Source organism: Apteryx mantelli, chromosome 8 (assembly GCF_036417845.1).
Source record: "Apteryx mantelli isolate bAptMan1 chromosome 8, bAptMan1.hap1, whole genome shotgun sequence".
NCBI classification, from domain to species: Eukaryota; Metazoa; Chordata; class Aves; order Apterygiformes; family Apterygidae; genus Apteryx; species Apteryx mantelli.
The window spans coordinates 16,519,331-16,541,354 of NC_089985.1; the positions used below are offsets into that span (position 1 = coordinate 16,519,331).

The following is a 22,024-nucleotide window of genomic DNA, read 5'->3' on the forward strand; positions in this document are numbered from 1 at the left end:
CGCCCGCCCGTTCAAATCCTGCGCCGCTGCCAATCGCCGCGCGGGCCCGCCCCTGCGCCGCCCGTCAGTCAGCGGGCAGTGCCCGCCCCTCGCGCTGCTCCGCCAATTAGGGCCGGGCGTTTTATTTAAACGGCCCGACAGCGTTGCCGGGGTGACGCGCCGCGCCCCGCCGCCGCCAGGAGGCGCTGGCGCTTCCTTCCGCGGGGCGGGACGGGCGGGGCTCGGCTCGGCCCGGCCCGGCCCGAACCCGCCGCCGCGAGGTGAATGCTTAATGCCGCCTCACAGGGGGCCGGCCCTTAGCTGGAGCAGGGGAGAGTACGCGTTACACTGCCCCCCCCCCCCCCAAATTAGTAAACCTTTACATTAAAAAAACCCCAAAACCTGTACCCATCTGCAAAAAAATCAGGTGGAGCCAAGTATTTTTCTAAATAAATTTAATTTACAAAATATTTTAAAATAAAAAGTGAAATGAGACACGCACAAATTTGACCAAAAAACCTGCCTCAGCTGTTTTTATCTTTCATGAACTTCAGAACTGAAAGACATACAGAATATTCCATGCTATTAAAAAAAAAAAAAAGGAGGGGGGAGGGGAGAATCAAAACCTAGAACAAGCACCCCTGCAAGAAACCTTGTGAAGCAAGCAATGTTAAGACAACAGAACTTCACAATACTTTTTCATAACAACAAACAAAATTACATATAGGACTGAGTACTTCTACATTTACAGTACGCTTCCTATCTTTTCCTTACAGCAACGAGATTTCCCCTAAAAAGACAACTTTAAAGACTTCCATCTAAAATATCAACCTATACAGACCACATTTAAAACACAGTATTTCATATACCAGTGACAAAATATTGAGTTTATTTTCACCTTTTTCTTTCATATAAAAGGATCAACATTTAAACATGAACAAAATGGTTATGGGGGATTTCAAACAATTTGCCATTGTTACCTTTAATACATTAAATCCTTTTATACCAAAACATTTCTTATGAACTAGGAAAAGGCTCCTTATGGGCTTAAAGAAAGTATCTGCCCTGCATTACATTCTGCCAGTATTATTCTTCAATACATATGATGCAACAACCAAATCACTGTAAGATATCATTAAAAAAAGTCAGAAGGACCTACAGATATATGTACCCCGTCCCCCCCTAAGCTTTAGTCCTACTAAGAAAAAGCAGTCCTGAATGCATTATGCATGTATGCTCAATATAGAGAAATTTCAGATCTTTTTATTGTTTTCAAGGGGAAAAAAACCACTGATCTGCCACAGCCTTCTCAGAATTCATTCATGTTCCTTTGCATGAATTTCTAGACAGAAGTTCTCTCCATTTTAAAAACTTAAGGATCATTTATTCCTTAGCAATTGGTAACACATTTAACACTTGATCAAGTACATTATGAGGCGATTACTTTGAAGCATTCTTCAGACTTTTGGATACTCTTTCACATTCATTAACAGGCAAATAAGCTTAGCTCTTTGACAACAGCAAACAAATCTTTTGTTATCACATTGTGTTTTGACATGATCCATCTTTAAAAATAACTTCCCAAATTATAATCCAGACTAAAGTAGCATTATATTCTTAAGGAAACCACAATCTAATGGAATATACATCATCACCTTTATAATTACTGATGCTGTCCAGCATAAAAAGAACCCATGAAAGCCATACCTCTGTAGGAAAAGTGTCAGTGCTCAAGGAGGAAATTCCAATATAAATAAATAAAACTGAATATAAAATCCACTTAAAGAAATAAGGGCAGTGATACAGTCAACAACTAGAAATTACTAAACTAAAAAAAAAGAGAGAAAGAGAATTCAAATGTTTAAACCAAATGAGTGCAGTAAGTTCTCAGAACCATGCAGGAGTTCAGAGTACCAACACAGACTCCTCTCTTCTCCCCAAAGGTCAGCGTGTAGGAAAGATTAAGTTTTTGCAATGTGCCACTGATTGCTCTTTAAAGATGTTTAAAGATAGACCTCCTCCTTCCTTCTTTGGCAGTAAATGGTCAACTGAGTCAACTGCTGTCAGATAAAAAATATAGCCTTTATTTTAAGAGTTCCCTCCAAGTTAACAGGACGTGCATTATTGCATGAGTACATATATGTATTAAAATGGAGGTACCAGACAGCTAAGGAGTTTTGACCTACGCGGTTGCGAGGTTCAGATCTCTGTCCTTCAATTCCTGCCCTCTTAAGAGGAACTGTCCTCCACCAGGCAGAGAACAGCTACTCGCACATACCAAATGAAGTACCAGCCTATGAAAATTTACTTTGCTTATATATGAATTCAAATAGACATAAAGCCATTAAGATTTATAGCTCATGATATTAAAAAAATAAAAACTATGTATCTAGCACTTAAGTTTTCCTATTCTCTTTCACTGCCAACTGGCAATGATCCAGCCTGACCAGCAGGTAAAAACACTAACTAGTCTGGTTATCTGCAAACAAAAGAGTGCCAAAGAACTAGTAGGTCATTTTTTCCAGGAATGACTAGTAATTCTGGTCATCCAAACACAAAAGTTGGTGCTTGTTTTTCTGAATAACAAGCCCTTCTACAGTCTGTTTCTTTTTGGGCACCCAAAAACCATGAAGCACTTTGGAAGATACTGACCTTAATGTTTTCTGAATAATCAACTGAACTAGAGAAAAAGCCAGTATTCAGAGTATATAATAAAAGGCACAATCATGAAAGACTTTAAAAGGACATTATCAAGTAAATACGTTCCAAATTCCATTTTACTAGAGTGCCTTCCAGACTGACTGGATTTTAAAAGAAAAAAAAAAATTAGTTGCCAACTATTTTTAAGCCACTGTTCAGTCAAAATCCTACAATATTTTTTTCTATTGTAGAATAGAAAAGACAAGAAATAACAAAAGGTTAAGCTTTTTAGTCTGAGAACTGTACTGACACCATTGATGTCAAGTTATTCTGAATGGTACAATTATAAATGCTGGAAAACTGTTGTTTCATGTCCACATGCACTAATATTGATATGATACATACTTGTCAATTTGAACACTACAGATGCAATTGGTATTTTCAAGCTATGGAGTGCAAAGATGGCAGAAGTGGTTTTATTTTTGAAAGGAGATGAAGGTGGAGTTAGCAAGCAGGAAGGATAGTACTTGATAGCGTCCTTTCAGAAGGTGGCATTCAATGGCCTAATTATTGCTGTATATTAGCTAGTACTCAACTTCTTATCAGATATATTTACAGCATGTCAGTCTGAACATTCCCAGAGCACAGCTCTAAATTTTACTTTAGAGATATAAACATAGAACAGTTAAACATACGCAGTCCTGTTTTAAAAACTGAACTTTTAAAGTTTAGGACTTCTATTGTGCTTCTTTGGATAAGTCCTATTTAAATATTGATAACACTTAAATTCTATAACTTTTCCACTATTTAACAGCTAACAGAAATCTTTGGTGTGTTTAGGTAAGAATCCATTAGGGTACAAGCTTCAAAACATGAACATTCAAGCAGCTCTGGCCCCTCTCTTAGAAACTGCTCAATACTGAAGTAGACGGGCATTAAAAGAACCTAACACCTAAGTATTTAAATAGGATTTAAAATGATCAGTGTCCTTTAGAATTTGTAGAATTGGGGTGATAAAAGAACTTTTCATCACAGATCATTTGTAGTCAGGCCTTTGGATAACTTTAAGTTACTCACAATAACACCCATACTTCCAGTTTCCCACTTTCAAACCATGAATATAAAATTTCTTTAAAATAGTAAGATTAGCAGATTTCTGTGGAAACTGGGGAAAATTTTGCCTTAGAATGTAATTATGAGGAATGAGGAGTAATTAAGATGAAAATATGACCTCCCATAATTTCTTTGGCATAATCTTGACCAAATCAACACGGAGAGAATTATTTTTAGAGTATGCTTAAAATAGACAATTTGATGGGCTTAAATAACACCAGATTTCATGTTAAATTACACTAAACTTCTAGTGCAAAATGGCTCTTTTTGAAAAAACCCTTACATTAGTACAGAAAAAGTTAAAATTAAAGATATAGAATACTCTTGAGAGTTTGACTTTGTTTTATAAACATAGTACAAGAAACTGAAAAGACAAAACAATTTTGTTAGCAACCCACAAGAGGTTTATAATTACTCATTATTTATTTTTTAAATAAAAGTAGAGTGCTGTGCTGGAAATAATAGCCTTTAAATTTCTTCTTCATCACAAAACTTGAAAATGAACATGCTAATGTGGAACCTGGCACAATTTATGTTCTAACAAGGATAAACCATGCCAATCCTTTATTACTGTTCATAGGTTAAAATGATCTTGCAAACACTACCATTTCTCTCAAAGTTATAGTGTTGGGCACACTTTAGAAGACAAGGAAGAATAAAGAAGCAAGAAAAAAGTGACTATAAAATTATATAGGACTAACTTTAGAAAATTAGACAATACCGTTGTCTAAATTCTCACACACAATTCAATATCTGATATTAGAGACCAAAGAATAAATAAGAGACCAAATTTAGGTAGCCTAAACTCTCTATACTTGATTTTCTTACTTTGGGGAATCTTTACAGCACCCTGCTTGGTGACTTTAAAGAATATCTGAATCACTTTCCAGAAGAATCTAGTTCCTGTGTCCAATGGCTAGGCTTAAGTGCCAGGCAGAATTTAAACCCTCTGAAGATGTCTGAGGGTTCAATTACAACTATATTTTAATTTATATGTAACGCATAATTTGAAGCTTTTGTTTTATATTCCTGCCCCCCCCCATTACGACTTTTAATGAACTGGACATAGCCCTTATTCTTCCAGTATGCTTTCTATTACATTTAAAATATTAACTCAAAATGAGAAGCAGAAAGGCAAACAATTTTAAATTAATAGTCAGATATGTAATTACACTTTTCGGCAACTATCCTTAAAAGATATTTCAGAGCATATTTTTTAAAAGACCACCTGTAAGATTTTTAAAAACTCTTAAAATCACAAGAAACACTCTCTCAGTATGCATAAAAGTGTGCCTAATTGTTCAAATATTATGTAAACAAACCTGTTTTTCCAAAACTATGCAGAAGACTCATGAGTCCAAATAAAATATAAATCTTAATTGCCATATCAGCCTTCTGTTGGCTAATGGCTTGGAAAGTTAGGTGGAATGTTATGGTCAGATCATGAATGTTCATTGTTTGAAATATTTTGTACAGTAGGAGCTGCATCTAGCCCCAGTAAAGTTCCAAGGTACGACTGGTCTCTAGGATCCAACATTTGCTCAGGCCTTACAGGATGAACAATATTTGCAGGTTGTGGAGTGAGAGTGTATTTCTCTAGAAATGATAAATCTGTTGCTCGTTGATAATCTGCCTGCTCTGGTTGTGGAGGAAGAATGCCATGTGGCTGAGTAGTATGCTGCACCAGGTCAGCTTGAGGTTCAGACATCTGAACTGGTACCAAAGTCACTGGCACACATACTTCTGTAGGTACATTCTGTAGCAAAGTTTTGGCTTCTGTTTGATATGCTTTTGACTGTTCCACATACTGTTTAGCCTCAGTTTGGTAAACTTTGTCATCAGACGTGTACTGTACTGGTAAGGAGACTAGCTTTTCCTCGGAAGAAGATGTCAGCGCCTCTTCTGCAGCCTTTGTTCCATGCACATGATCAATATGATATTTCAGCTTGTCTTTTCGTTTAAATGTTGCATTGCAATGTTGACAATTAAAAGGTCGAGCATCTGAATGAATAACCATGTGTTTTGTTAATGTCTTCTTAATTCTAAAAGACTGATTACAGATTTGACATTTGTATGGTTTCTCACCTATAAAGAAGCAGAACTAAGAATTAAAGATAAAAGGTTATGCTGAGTATATAAAAAAAACCACACACATACATATGCAAATATATATGTTCTATACATTATAGCATAGAAACCTATTATAAAAACAATTCCACTGAAAAGAAAGAGAATACGTTTAACAACAATTTGGTAATCAAGAGTGTCATCAGAAGTTTGTGTAGGAATGGTATTAGCATACCTTTCCCCTTAAATTAATTATCCTAATACTTGGGATTTCTGCCAAGTACACATAATCAGAATATAAACCAAATTAAAAAAGAATCATCTTTAAACTGTTATGATACTGATATTAAATGAGCTCAGTTTGTATTTTTACATATTTCAAAAGGATAATAACTCTCTGAAACATAAGGCACGAAAGGTAACACCAAATGTATAAAGACATAAACCTTTCCAAATAGATCTCAGATCTTTATATTATCAGCTGAAATTTAGTATTGCCCGGACCACAAAACTGATTAGAAAGTCTGGGTAAATTTGGCAGGAATATGCAATTAGCATTAGTAGATTAATGGAAGAGGTGTAGAGAGCACACCACAAAGCCTATGTTGAGGATTCTTAATATTGCAAACCAATATATTCAGAAGATGGTATTCAGAAAGGGCCAACATATGACCAAGAATAAAAAGTCTTGCTGCTTCCTGCTACTCTTGCCTTGAGTGCTCAAAAACTATAATGATTTAAATAATTCCATCAATTTTGATGCATAGACTCCTACACATAACTTTTTTTTTACCTGAATGTGTCCTAAAATGCATTTCCAAACTTGATTTCCCTTTAAAAACTTTCTTACAGACTTCACATTGATGAAATGTTGCTTTGTATCTTTAAAGAAGAAAACAAATTTCATGTTACTTTTTTTTAAAACAAACAAACAAAAAAAACATTAAAACTATGAACACAGAGCTTTTTGAAATTTTTAACTGCAAAATAGCTGAATTTCGAAGTTTACACATTTCTTCACTTGCATTCGCATTTGCAAGCATCTATACATCAATTAGGTCAATTAGATTCTTTTCTATATTCAGTATTATTCTCTGCTGGATGAAAAGATTGGCACTTAGCATTCGAAGAGCAAAGGCCATTAAAACTTTTCTGACCCCAAACAGAAGCTGTAAGTAACATTTTTGCCCATCATCCACAAGAGGCTTTTGCTGTGGCAGAATTGTGTCACAAGTTAAGTATTAAGAATGGTTTAGGCTAGTGGCTACCAAGAAAAAACAAACATAAAATAAACAGACACCACAGACATACTTCCAACACAGACAAGTTTATGATGACTTTTATGCAATGCTAACGAATGCTAATGAATATAAACATTTAAAATACATGATTTGAAAACAACTATGTTTCCATTTATTTGAAAAATCTCTGAAAGACTTATTTTTGGAAGAATTAAAAAACCCTACTGTATTTTCAATTTATATATATACTTAGGGTCTCAGAGTTTTTACCTACTTTCAAAGCTACTAATCTACTATCAGCTTCTAAAACAGCTAAGCATGGGAGAGTTTTCACAGTGCTTAAATGAAGACTGATAATTTAGTCTTAACTGAACAATAACAAATATTATAGCAAAACATCTATCTAGAACAACAGTAAGACAGCCTCTACCAGATTAAAATTTGATTCTTTATCAAGGTTCTATTTACTGAATTATGCTACAAAGAAAGAGTTGTTTAAATTGCGAAGACAATTTTCCAACATCCATTTCAAACCATAATAATGGTATCTCCACCAAGAACTAAAGTAAGGCATGACAAATGAAGACTACTACAATTCTGCATGAATGTGCAAGTCATAACGAAACTTCGGTTACAATACAGAAGTGTTTATGCAGTTACCAAAAACATACTTACTTCTGCCAAACTTTTTCTCCTAGATGAACACTTTTATAATGAACAGTGAGGTGATCTCTACGGCCAAAACACTTTCCACATTCCTCACACTGATGTGCTTTTTCACCTTTAAAGGCAAAATTCAACAAATTTTAGTTAAATGTTCTGGAGCTTTTGCATTCTTTTTAAAAGCCGTAATTGTAACACATATAATATAGCCACATCCATGAACAAAGTCCAGCCGATCAAGCTCTTCCATACCTTTTTCAGCATTTACACCAAAGGATCCTGTGTTACCAGATGATAAAATTCAGGATGTAGGGCTAGTTCTATCAGAATAGGAATTTTTACCACTCTATTTATGGCTATTACTGACCTTTTCTCATTCCCGCATAGCAATTCATGCTCATTAGTTAGGGGGACACTTCCCCAAACATCCACTGCATGAGAAGGAAAAGGAGGTTCAAAAGACTGACTAGGAATCCACTCTCTTGTTTATGTCCTGCAATGTTGTATGTTCAAAAATTCACACCCAAGAGGCTTTAGAACAGATGTTTATTTAAACATACAACTTGCTTTTAGCCACTAATTTTTCAAGCTTAAAATTACATCCAAGTGTTTTTTTTAATTATCCTCATTTACATATTTACCTTTTTCTTTTATGCTGCTGTTTAAAAGTATCTTGATTCTTTTTAGTCATCTTGAGATCTTCTACAAAGTGGCAGAATGTTTCTTCTCATGTAAGCAGGAGGAGTGTGGACAGTCAAAGAATGTAACTTTCTAGAGGGGGGGAAAAAAAGCAAATAGAGTAGAAAAGAGGATTTTTTTTGGTACTTGAGTTTTCAAAGATTTCTTTATTTTATAGCAGACATGATTGCAAACACTAAAAAAGAAGCTGTCCTTCAAAATAATGGCTCAGGAAGTTTAGACTCTGATCACTTTCATATTTTCATGATGCCTGGAAAATAATTTGCCTCCTAAAAGGCCACATTCCCTGTGGATCCTGTTCTGCAAAAGGAAAAGTCCCTAGTGGATGTTCCCTCTTCCTATAGATCCGATAAACCTTCTGCTATCAGTGCAATATAAAGATTTTTAAAGTGCCTTCCTCCTCATGATCATTCCCCTCTGGCTTTTTTCAGGGTTGACTCCCACTATCTTCCTTCCTTCCCCCTTCCCCATAACGGAGAACTTCAGAAACACCCTCTTACATTAAAGTGATCAGTGTACAAACTTTGACAGAGACTGCAACAGCTTCTTCTGTGTTGTGATATTAATGTTTCAGACACTTGCTATTAAAAAAAAGAAATCTGAACTCATAAAAATCCTCCTTTTTCACTTTTGCTTTTTTTTTTTTTTTTTTAAACAATTCAGTGTTACATATTTTTGTTACATGTTTTTGACTGTCCCTCAGCTTTGTATGTTAACATGGAGGAAACATTTGGCTTTTAAACCTTCAAAACATATAAGGAGATTAACTGTACTTCAGCACAGCTTAAAAATAATGAGAAACATTTATCATGCCTAAAATATTATTTGTAATGGAAAAAACACATGATTAATTTTCTTATTACACTTACATTTATTTCAAAATAGCAATTTTGAAGCAATTTTCAAAGAAAATGCCTACCTGAGTGTATTTTTTTGTGTTTTGTCAGATGGTCATGCCGAATAAATGTTTTCCCACATTCTTCACATTCATATCTCTTGTCATCATGGTGGACTCTTAGATGAAGTCTGTATTAGAACAGAGAGAAATATACTTCCATATCACTGTTTGAGATTAGCAAGGTTGTGGTCATAAATGTAACCACCAAATGCACTTTTGTTAACATAATCTTTACATCAAATTCAGTGCAAGATACCAGAAAACTCATTCTTTAATAGCTCACACAAATACTGGGAAGTAGCTTTCAACTGAGGTATTCTTAACTGCTCTTAAATAGCAAGAGAGAACACAGCTAAACTCTCATATCTGAAATTAATTTAGCAGGACGTTTTACTCCTCCACTTATCTTCTCCTTGAACAACAGAGATGCAATAGTTTTACATGTACAAGAAAGTAAACTTTGATACAAGATTCATATGGCATTCTGTCTACGTTTAAACCACAAACATGTCTTGTGTTACAATTTAAATGATTTTTCACAGAATACTAGCATATTTTCAAAATTTAAACATTTTTAAAGCATTTACTAATGCTCTTAGAGTTGGAATAAATCAAAATACATACCTTATGAAGAACTATTTTGATAAAGAATACATATAAATTACCAAATAAGAGACACTCAGCATCTCAATATACTAAAAATCTGTACCTGTAAGAGCTTCCATGACGAAAACTCTGCCCGCAAATGCTGCAAAGATGAGGCTTCTCTCCACTATGAATTCTCAAGTGTTCTTTCAAAGTTGTGCTGTTTGACAAAGGCAGTAAGATTTAATTTTAAGCACTCAGTGTCACTGCCACTTTGAAGTGAATACAGAATTTCATGTTCTCAATTTTTTAACTCTGATGGATTGCAGTGTATCCAAATAACTGGGTCAATTTATACAGATATACACATGTATGTATACATTCAAATGTAATACAACTACCTATTTACTATTTACTTAACAAGCTGGCTCTGGAAACAAGATAATCAAAGCAGCACATTGTGCAAACATACATTTGGACAACATACATTAAAGAAAACATCAGTTTGGATGGTATTTTCTAACGTAATAATCTCCTTGTTACTATTGATATCTGTTGTTCTATTGAAGATTTATAGACACTCTCAGCACAAGGTATTTGTCACCTTAATGTTGACCTGATTTACTTAGGTAATTGAAACGACTAGAATTTTCCCTTTTATGAAGATAAAGAGCAAGAAGTTTAATGTAGATATTAAGCATATTAAGCCATAGCTTTGAAGGCAGAATAAAAGGAATCCAGATCATGGATCTTAATTCAACTTAATTCAGCACAGAACTTATTTAAAATATAAAAATACATATTTTTATATGTGTTCGTATTTTTTAATATTTATTACATATATTTATGTGTGTAAGTACATACACATATATACATACGTATACATATGTAAGCCTACTTCTACTATCACCTTCCAAATGTAAAAAGAAAAAAAAAATTATGCAGGTGAAAATTCCAAAGGAATCAGACAATAAAACAATAAAATTTACTGTATACAGAGTTGGGGTGTTTGTGTGTACACATGCGTGTTTGTGTACATGTGTGTACACACTAAGCAAAACAGAAAATTCTTTGATCTCATTCCACTATTAAATATTATTTGTCAAAGATACTTCCCATGCTTTCCATTAAAAGTTTATTATTCCTAATGACAGCAGTAACATTTAAATATTTAACTGCATTGCATAATTTAAATGAAACTTGAAACACATAGATGTATTTACTTGGTTTTTTTAAACAGAAATTTGTCTTACAGAACAAAATGCGCCTCACAGAATAGAAAGACTAACTGTTTACTACTTCACTATTGCATTAGTACATTTTATTTTAACACCTGCCTACTCCATTTACCAAACTACTAGGAAATACACGCCAAACAGAAACTGTTAGGGACAGGTCTTCCTTTTATAACACTTCAGGGCGTTCTTTGCCAGTCATTGGAAAAAAGTTAAGAAAACATACTGTAGTGTACATGAATTCAGAACCTTTCATTGCATACTGCCCAAACAAAACATAACTAGAATCTTAGCCACAGTAATTAAAATGAAGTTGACTTCAGTCAAAGGAAAAAAATTATGTTTATTGTTTCAGAAGCTAAATAAAAATCACCATCTGGAAAACTTCAGGCTATTAAAGAATATATCTTTAAATACAGAGCAGTACAAAACACATGCACTGAAGCCATGTTTAACTATTTAAAATTAACTTTTTCTTCCCCCCTCAGCATACCTAGAATAGAAAATGAGTGGGGGGTATAGAAGGAGAAAGTTATCTCTACAGCTTCTATGCATTCCAATCTACTGATGGACTGAACTGCATTAAAGAGTTTATTCTGTATTCTCTATTAATTAGAATTGAGAACTATATATGTGGACAAGAACATAACAGACCTTATTACTCAGTATTTAGAGCTTCCATTTTTCAAAATGCTAAATTAACAAAATTTTTCTCCCTTTAAGGAAGAAGAAGAGGTAAAGGTTTTACAGTATTATTGCATCTTCTGTGAAACTGTTTTTGTAAAAGCCCAGTTTCTTCTTAGTCATTCTCATCAAGTGTTCCTCATCTTCCTGTCCTCATCAGTATATTTGCCAAAATACCTATGGTAGAAAACTCTTTCCCAAAGAAAGGTAAGATGTTCTTGTACAACATAGGAACCTGAAGTAAAGACTTTCTTAATACAGTTCTACTTTGTAATGAATTACCTACATTTATCACCCTTGTATTTAGATGTTATCAGAAACCTGCATGCTACCTGTGGTTCTGACACTACCTTCTGATACAATTGTCCTCTGAAATGGACTCACTTATCTTAAAAACCTCAAAGCCAAAATATAATCAGAATCTAAGCATACCAAATATTTCTCCGTTTTACTAATGTTCAAATAGTTATGCAATTCCTTACCGTTCCCTAACAGATTTTCCGCAGATGAAACATGTCCATTTCCTCTTTCCTCCATGAGTACATTCTATATGGCGTTTCAGATTTCCTGTATCATTAAACTGACGGCCACAAATATCACAAGGAAAAGGCCCTATAAGGAGACAGACACACAGAATATAACTGTCAGTTAAACCAAACAAGATGCACAGATTGGTAATTTGCGAAAAACCTGATCAAGTTACAAAGCAAGAGTTTTGTCTAACAAATGATTAATGTTTATAATATAGTCAGCATACTTTAATTATACTTCTTGCAATTTCTCCTTGAATAATTATTTTGAAAACTTGGAATTTTGACAAGTATCATAATCGTAAAGCAAAAATTTAGCATTAATAGGCAAAAATAATTAAGCCTACTTAGGTTGTTCCAAAAAACAGATTTCCATTACTATCACTCATCTGTTCCCTAGTTCCTAAATGGCAGAAGTGTTTTTTCTTAATATGAAAAGGTTCTTTGGAAAACTTCAGGAAAATCTGACTGTAGTCAAGAACCAATTTATGCAAAATACAGTATTAAAACAAACCCTACTACTTGTTCCCCTTCAAACTTTGCATTTATAGATATGCTTGCATTTATATATTATAATACAATGCCTCAAAAAGACAGTTGAATAGAAAAGTTTAAAAAAAAAAACTCCAAAAATCTGGAAGAGAAGCAATTGGAAAAGGCATCAAGAGGGTGGAAACCAGACTGATCAGGACATACAAGGTGGAGGAGGGTTTTACTTTAAATCTATTGTTTACATGTCTGAAGGAGGTTTCTATACCGAGATGGAATTTTTCTTGATGTTTCAATCTTGCAAATCGTGATTTAAAGTGCTCTTCACAGTAGGTACACTTGAAGGGTTTATCCTGAGAGTGAAGAATCATATGTTCTTCTAAATGGGGTCTTCGAGTGAAAGATTTCTTACAAATCTAAAACAATAATACAGTTGGGTCAAAGATGCATCAGTTATAACCAGATTTTTTTTCCCATTTACAAAACTCTGGAAGTTTAGTCCATCTGCAGTCTGCCACAATGTAAAATTAAACAAAACATGTATTCTTAAAAAGCATACTTCATCCCCCCCAAGAAAGCGTACTTCATCAGCCTTGCCTTACATAAAGCCTAATGAACTGCTCTATATAAATTAGGATACAGATCCATGGCCTAAATCAAGCTACTGGCTACTCCTACATACAACCACACATTCCATCCCCCCCCTTCTTTCTAATGACTCCAGCACTCAGCAGACTCTTTTCCTAGGGTGTTTCAACATGGTAATTCAGCAGAAAATAACCCAACTGAAAAAAAGCAATTGGCTTTGGCTTAGTTTTGGATGCTGAAACAGCTCAGTGGGACCATGGTGGAAAGCTGTTATACAGCTTCTTTCTAAGTCCATTTTCTTTCTAAATCCATTTCCAAAGCATATTAGTAGAGGTACATAAGCAGCAACTTTTAAAAAATTCCACTTAAGCAAAAAAAACAAAACCAAAAAAACATACAAAGAGTTCACCAAACCATTCATCTGATAAAAATGCTTTCCGAGAAGGAAACATCGACTCTGCAAAACGTTAGTTCCCTCTTTTAAAGTGTTTCACAGTTAGTAACAAAGGAAATCTATAACATGCTCATATAAAACAACTTAATCTGCAAGGTAGCACCCTCTGGTCACAATACCTTCAACTATGGTGCATCACTGGCAGAAAGAACCCTAGTTATTCCTACTTCCCAATGTCCTACTCTACATTTATAAGCCAAAATTTATAAACAAAGCAAGATTAATAATTGTATCATGTTATAGCACCTAATACTACAACTTTCTGGGCATACAGCAGAGTTAGCATAAACAAAACATCTGTCTGGCCAGCAAAAGTATACTGATTCCTTAGAAAGAAAGAAAGGAAAAAAAAAAAGTATTTATAATTTCACACATATCCCTCTCCTGGGGGAAATCAAGGAAAGGATTCTATGATTTTATATGTAGATATAGATTTAGCACATATTTACAACTCTGTTGACATGCAGCCAAATGAGAAAATATCTCATAATTAGCATATGTTTTCATCGCTATTGAGGAAGCCTTCCAAAAAAGTATACTTTATGGTCAGTATATGAAATTCATAATTAACGTGAAAGCAAATACTCTGATCTTAAATTAATCGTAACACTCAAGTCTGCAAATAAATGCATTTTAATAAGAATAATAGCTGATCACATGAAAAAATACTGTATTCAACTATTTTAGAATGCAGTTTGGTACTAGCTACTCGATCACAAGCTGCACATACAGAATAAAGTTCAGTCTTGAATTCAGTGCATAAAGAATAAATTCATACTAAGGCTTACAAAGCTTACTGAGATTTTGCAAATAACACATACCATATTTTCACTTGAAAATTCAAGTCACAAAATAAAATAGTAGCTCTATGAAAAAAAATAAAAGCTCTAGAAAGGCTGAAGTACTACTTACATCACATTTCCAACCTTCACTCTTTGTTTTCTTGATAGAAAGAAATTCTTGTACATTCTCTGGATGAAACCTAGGAGAAAGACAGAAGCTGAGAAATTGACCGAAAATGCTTTCATATTAATTAGCATATTAAACAAAGGCAGTCATTTTCAGTTCTTTTCAGTTCCCCATTTGTTATAAAAAAATAGTTTATTCATGAAAAAAAGTGCTACAGTTCAGATATAAATGTAGTCTTATCTTGACTTGAAATTAAAAATTATCATGAGTTTACATCAAGCATATTTTTATCTGCTCACAAACACTAAGAAAGACTAAGAAGTTCTAACTGAGGTATTAAACCCAGACTATTCAATTCCTTTCTTTGTAAATAAGCAGAGTATTTATAACTTTCTAAGACGAAGATCACCCAAATATTGAATTCTCCTGTCTAAACTTTGTGTTTTATGAAAGGTGATCATCAAACCAGCAGAACAGAGTATTAAGTATTCAGTTCTAAAGAATAAGAAACTGTGAAGCAGTGGTGACTATAAGGCCCTGTAGAATCCCATATGACAATGGGTAAGACAGAGAACTGTTTCAGCTATAATGCTTTATGGGTCTTTACAAGGGAAAGAAAAGAGTGACATGTAAATAATGATATCTTACAGTTAGACTTGTCATAAACAATTGATTCACCTACAGGAATCTGCATGGAAAAAGTCTATCCATCCATTATTGTCACCAGGATAGCATCAATGTCTAAAAACAGGTAAGATCTTTTATTCTTCCTCCAAACTAGAAAACACAGGTACTTACTAAGACTGTTGTGCTCAACAGTTAGCTCCAAATGACATGCTAACATTTATAGTAAAAACTATGCTAGAACTACCATGATAGAACTGCTCTGCAATTGCTATTCAGTCAGTTTCTATGTGCTCTACATGGTAGGTAAGCTGATACTGCTAATCCCTGTGTCCTTTGAAAAGAGTCTTTATTTTAAAATCCAGTTTTAAAAATAAAGCAGAAAGTTTGCTTGTGTGTGTGCACATGCATATATTTATTTTCGCTTTTGAATTGGGAAAATATTTCTTCACACATATGAGACAAATGTACTCATACTTGCCTCTTCACATGTTTTGCTAAAGTCTTCTTACTTGCATGCAGCTTATTGCAGTAGGGACATTTGTGCTCCTTTTTATGAAAGTCAGTATCACTAGAGTGTTTCTTTCTGTGCACTGTCAGGTTGGACTTAGTTGAATAGCGCTGATGGCATATATCACACTCAAAAGGCTTCTCACCCGTGTGTACACGTGTATGGCTCTCATACTTGCCTACAAAATATAACCAAAAAAATCGCTATTAGCACAAACTATAACAGGTATCACCTACAACATGCATGTGTTTGGGGTTCACTCCATATACTCTCAAATGTGATCAATCTACGTACCTTCCACACACATCTAAAGATTTCTACTGGTTTATTGATTTGCAGATGAAAACTACACAGTGATTACACAGGCTTTTTATCTAAGGTTCCTCTAAAAACCTCCATCTTAACTATTTTCAAGATAAGAGTAAAAATAAAACATTTCTGTATTACTGTTAAACCTATGCTAGGGTTGTGAGTCCCTCATGTCCCTACAGCATGCTCTGTCCTTAAGTACTGAAAGATATACCACTTTTTCATTACACTGATTTATGAAATATCTCTTCAGAACAAGGAACAGCCATGTAACAAAGTAATATTTTTAAGCAAGGTTCTTCAAATAATAAAACTCAGTTAATGATATGGAACCTTGCAAGCGATCTGTATTTGGAACCCAAGATATTACCATAAACAAAAATGCTACTCTCTCAAGTCTTTCACACTGCTTGTATTCTCTCTTTTGTTTGTCACTGTCTTTTCCAAGGACGGAATTCAGTCCTACACTGAGGATCTACCTATGTAAAGTCAGCTGTAGGATGTCCGTTTTGAACTAGCCATTTTTTTTTTCTGTATAATATGCATCATATTTCTTGGAGTTTAGATAAAAACAGTACCATAGGTGTAAAGCATAAAACACAAATCAATTCTTTACAGCAATATAAGCTCATGAGACTTGCTTTAAGTGTCATTTGATTTAATGCCAATCCTGCTGTTTTTGAGCACAAAAACTAGAATTATAAGTCATGAAAGTGCAAAGAGAAAAGGGCTTCCACTGTGCGCAAGATCAAAACACACCATTAGAGTTCTAAACCTTCACAAGCCATTTCTGTGCAGTAGATTTTCAATATTAAAGACAAAGTCCTCAAATTCAGGAAAATTTCTATGTTTATTTAAGATACGGCATTACAGGTAAGTCTCACCTTTTTGATGTTGAATAGTTACTATTATATAATCAGTGACCTTGGGCAATTCATTTCACCTCAGCCTCAGTATCCCCATCTGTAAAATGTTGATAACACTACTTACCAGACTGTTGTTAAGCTCAACTAGTTAATGCTTGTCAAGCGCTTTAAAAATGAAGAGCAGTATAGAAAAGCTAAAATAATTCATAAAGTATTTGTTATAGTCAAGTTTTTTGTAACAAACAGGAAAATAAGAACTGCTTTCATGTTCATATTAAACCACTGTTTGAACAACAGCAAGCTACATAGACTGTTAGTAGGAATTAACACACACACATCAGACATGCCCCATTTTTATAAACTCTAAAAATCTTCAGAATGATGAATGACACAATGAATCTATTATAAGGTTAAAAAAAAAAAAAGAAAAAGAAAAAGCCTAACACTACAAGGAACTATTTCTGTCCTAACTCCCCTGAGCTAAAGGGAGTCAATACCTTAAACAACCACAATTCAACATTTATTTATCATTCCAGTTGAAAGAAAACAAAAATACTAATTCTGGAATCCAGTCGTATTCGACCTTTAATATGGGAACAGAGGATGGGAAAGCTTTGGATGAGCCAAGACTGGAACTTTGACTCTTCTGATATATGGAGTAACTATCACACCTAGATTTGACTGTAACAAACACTATCCTAATAAATCAGATTAAGCTGCCAAAATACTACTTCATGTTAACCACAGACCATGAAAATCAAGCTAGAAGTCAGAGTGACTAGGTCTTAAGCATCACATAGAATAGAAGAATTTCAGGCTGTGATATTAATGCTATTTCAGTACAGCAATAATAAATTTGAGCCTATTTTCTTGAAGTGAATTCAGAGGAAAACACAAACAGATTTCAGACTCCAAGCAGTTTACCTTGTATACCTTGTTAGATTTCCCTTGCTTTTCAAGGCTGCTTTCAATATACCATTCTAACAGTCAGAATCCAGAGTAATAAAAGTGTGATAAACTTATTATTTGCAGATTTTTATAGAATGTAATTAGTCAATTCATTTATTCATGTTGATTAGCACCACAGAAATAGTAGTTTATACACTTTGAAAAACTGGCATCATACCGGGTTGGGGGAAAAAACAGAAGTTCTAATCTTCATTCTATAGAAAAGAGAAACTACTCATTTTATTTCCCATACAAATAGCACAGTAAAAAAAATACAGTAAAAAGAGATCAGCCTAACTTGCTCTTACCTATTCGATCAAATTTTTTGTCACACTTGGGACACTGCAGTAGTTTTTTGCTACTGGTTTGAATAATTACTGGAGCTAAGCCTTCAGGAATATTTCCCACTGAATCAACTGCCTCAGAACCCTCTTCAGTATCATTATGCTCTTTTTCACTTTGCTCTTCGGTCTCTGAATCTTCACCTGATATCTCCTCTTCCTGTCCTTCTTCATCAGCATTGCACTCACTTCCACTGTCTTCAGATTCGCTTTTATCTGATGTCTCCTTGTCAGAACTGACTTTTTCCAAATTGCTGTCAGATATGTCACCACTTTCATTGTCACTGTTATCAAACTTAGCTGGACATTTACGGTTTCTTGTAGATCGCCTAGTGGAAAAGTCAGCCTTCTCAACCATTTTTAACCCATGTTTTCTTTCCAGTGAAAGAGATTTGTGGGCTCTAGTCAAGTGATTTTCTAAGGACTTCTTGTAACAGAAGCTTCGGCCACAAAAACTGCACTGATGACTATTTAACAGTCTACCAGTCAATTCACTGAGTGTTTCTACTGGTGTCGGGGCATCAGTTACCACTTCAGACTGTATGTTAGAAACATTTTCATTATTTAGTAACTTGACTGCATCGATGATATCTAAAAATTTTGCTGCTTCCAGCACTAACGGAATTTCATTTTTATATACAAAAAACTCAGAGGTGTACAGAAACTCAAGTAAATGCTGAAAGACAGAATGAGTTACGTGATCTAATGTGACAACATCAGTGCTTGGATTTTTGCTCAAACAGGCATGAAAATAACTACTTCCAACAGCCACCACAACTTTGTGAGCACTAAATTCTTTTCCTTCTACAATTATGAGTAAATCACAAAATGATGGATGCTTCTGTCTATCATCATTTAAATACTTCAGTAGATTTTTGTTATACTGCAGTGAGCTTAGGAGCTTTCTTTGTTCTGATGATGGTGAAAGTTCTTGGGAAGATTCAAGGTGATCTGCAGGAGCTGCTTCTGCAGGCTTTGAGACAATTTCTTGCTCACAGTCTACTACAAGAATCTGATTTGAAGTATCTTTCTCATGGCCAAGATGAATCTTCTCGTTTAGATTTGCAGCGAGCCGTCTCCTTTTCTTCATTGCAGAAGCGCAACCTTAAAATCTGGCGCTTCATAGGTGACTGAAAAAAAATTCTGGTGAAGACTTGCTTCAGCTCCAGACCTTTTTGAGAAAATATGCAACAGTAATGTCATAATCTGCAAAAGAATGATAATAACCATGCTTAGTCCTTAACTGTAACTTCATTACTAATTAATGCTCTCTGTATTTCACTTAGTTGTCTTTATGCTGCACACCTTAAGCATTTATTAAATTACCAGACTCTCGCCACGTCCCGCTCTAGACGGGCACACAACGCTACCCAGCGCCAGAGAACTGACACCGCCTGTTATTAGCTGTAAAGGCGACGGAGGCTACTGTTGCTCCCCAGGCGCGCGCACGCACAGCCTGCCAAACGCCCGGGCACGGGCGTCCGCCGTTATTGTCATGCCGACGAGCGCTCGCTTCGCTCTTACCCCGCAGCCGGGCGGGCGCGGCGACCCGCCCGCCGCCTGCCAAGGCCGGGGGCGGCCGGGGGCAGGGGCGGCGCGGCGCGGCCCTCCCCTCTCCCCGCCCGTCAAGTGTCAAGCCCGCGGCCGGGCTCCCCGCCCGCCTCGGCTCGGCCTGCGGGAGACGTCGGGGACCGGGCCGGGCCGGGCCCTTTGTCCCTGCCCCGGCGGCTCCGCCGCGGAGGGCCCCGCGCCCCAGGGGCGCCCGCGGCGCCGCCGGGCAGGGAGGAGAGGGGAGGGGAGGGGAGGGGAGGGCGCCCCGGACCCGCCCCCCGCGCTCCCCCGTCGGGGCGGCGGCCCCCCGCCCCGCCGAGCGGGTCACAAAATGGCGGCGCCCGCGGGCTCCTCCCCGCCCCGCTGCCCCGGCGGGGGGGCCCCGCGGCCACACGCACCTGCGCGGCGCCGGGCGCTCCCCGCGGCCCGCTCGGCCGCTAAACGCCGCTGCACTCCTCGCAGACAGCCGCTTCCCCCCGCTTCCGGGTTCCGGCGCCTGACGTCACGCGCAGCCTCGCTCCGAGTAGGGAGCGGGCGGGGGGGGCAGCCTCACTGCTGAGCATGCGCGCGGGCACGGCCGCGGGGGGCGGGGCGGGGCGGGGCGGGGCTGCCGGCCCCGCCTCGGGAGCTGTCCGTTGGCAGCAGGCGCGCGGGCGGGGTACCCGCGAGATAACGGATGTTCCTGGTCGTTGTAACGGCTACGCGCCGGCAGCTTGAGGCGGTCGCCAGCAGCGCTGCGCTGTCGCGGCCGGCGGGTGCTGGTGAGTGAGGGCCGTGGGCTGAGCTGTGCCCTTCGGCGGTGCTGCTGAGCCGCAGCCGCGGGGGAGGAGCGCTCATGCCGTGCGCCCAGGGCGGCCGCGGCTCCCGAGACGTTACCAAGGTCTCCTAAACACTTGGCCCCTCCAGTCTGTGGTAGGGTTCAGTGAGGGGAAAAAAAGATAGGCTTCGTTCATGTGGCTTCTCGGAAGCAGCTGTTACAAGTTGGCAGTATGGAGAGCCAAACTTCATACTAAATGACACAAGTTTGATACCGTTTCAAGAGAACAGGTGCACAAATACGCAAAAGTAAATTGACCTCAGCGTTTAAAAATACTGTGTAAAATCAAGTAATGCTAGGCTTACTCAGCTGTCCATTACAAATAACTTGGAACGTTCTAGCTGCCAGTAGTTTTCCTCAATAATGCCATTATTTTGCATTTACAGTGTCTTTTATTTAAATATTTCAAAGACTTTGCATACCTTCTTGTGAAATTTCCATTGTTTTAATGTCTTCCTGACAGCAAAAAAATATGCAGACAAAACACACCAAAGTCGCACAGCTTGGGAATAGATCCACTTGGGGGTGCAGTTTATCAGCATATCAAGACATTCCTAGTTCTATTCATTGTATTTTTAGCATTCCAAAGACAACTAATTCCTGGTGACAATGTGACACTGAAAATGAGTTTGTTTTTATGAGAGCTTCAAAAAACAACTATTGTTTTAATGCAGGACTAGACCATTCCACAGCATCAGTCTTCTCTATTTATGACAGTGATTTGAAAATTGATACACTTCAGATAATAAACAGTGCCTGTTTTTTCAGGCATTGTTATTAAATTTTTCAATAAAAATACTGAAAATTCTCGAAACATTTATCACCTTATGATTACTACTGTACTGCCTGTACTCACAGCCCTCTTACTTATAAGTTTTAATTGAAGTCTACAATTATTTAATATTTAACTTCATTTTTCATTGTAACACTAAGTTAATTAAAATCAAATAATATTTTAAGATTCAATTAAGTATTTCAAATAACATTTTCAAATAGTGTCAGTTCTTTCATTTAATTATTATCACTTCTGCAGAAGTGAAAAAAATAACATCATTAAAGAGTAATAGAGCAATCAATATTAATTTGCTTTTGCTTGTACAGAAGGAAAAACCTAATTATCTTTGGGCATCTGCTGTTTTAGAATGTTGCTTGTGCTTGCCCAACGTTCATTTCTATAAAATCACAGTTAAGTTTTACATGAACTGTAAAAATAAGTTTCTATATTATTTCGGTTTTAGATGGGAAAAGGAAAAAGTGAGTTTTGAGAGCAATGCAATATGAAT

At 36.6% G+C, this 22,024-nt stretch overlaps 1 protein-coding gene across 2 annotated transcripts; it reads right to left on the minus strand.

The window, feature by feature from the left end:
• Positions 1-471: 471 nt before the first annotated feature.
• Positions 472-20,411, minus strand: ZBTB41 (zinc finger and BTB domain containing 41). Of its 2 annotated transcripts, none has more exons than XM_067300772.1 (11): positions 20,323-20,411; positions 18,341-19,544; positions 15,880-16,087; positions 14,778-14,847; positions 13,092-13,239; positions 12,287-12,416; positions 10,010-10,105; positions 9,322-9,428; positions 7,716-7,821; positions 6,593-6,681; positions 472-5,817 (listed from the first exon to the last, which is right to left on the minus strand). In XM_067300772.1, exons 2-11 carry the CDS (start codon positions 19,461-19,463, stop codon positions 5,174-5,176), a joined length of 2,721 nt encoding a protein of 906 aa, XP_067156873.1. In that variant the 5' UTR covers positions 19,464-19,544; positions 20,323-20,411; the 3' UTR covers positions 472-5,173. The 2 variants fall into 2 exon arrangements, with proteins under 2 accessions (XP_067156873.1, XP_067156872.1); XM_067300771.1 differs by having other exon boundaries at positions 18,341-19,579.
• Between the last annotated feature and the right edge of the window lie 1,613 nt (positions 20,412-22,024).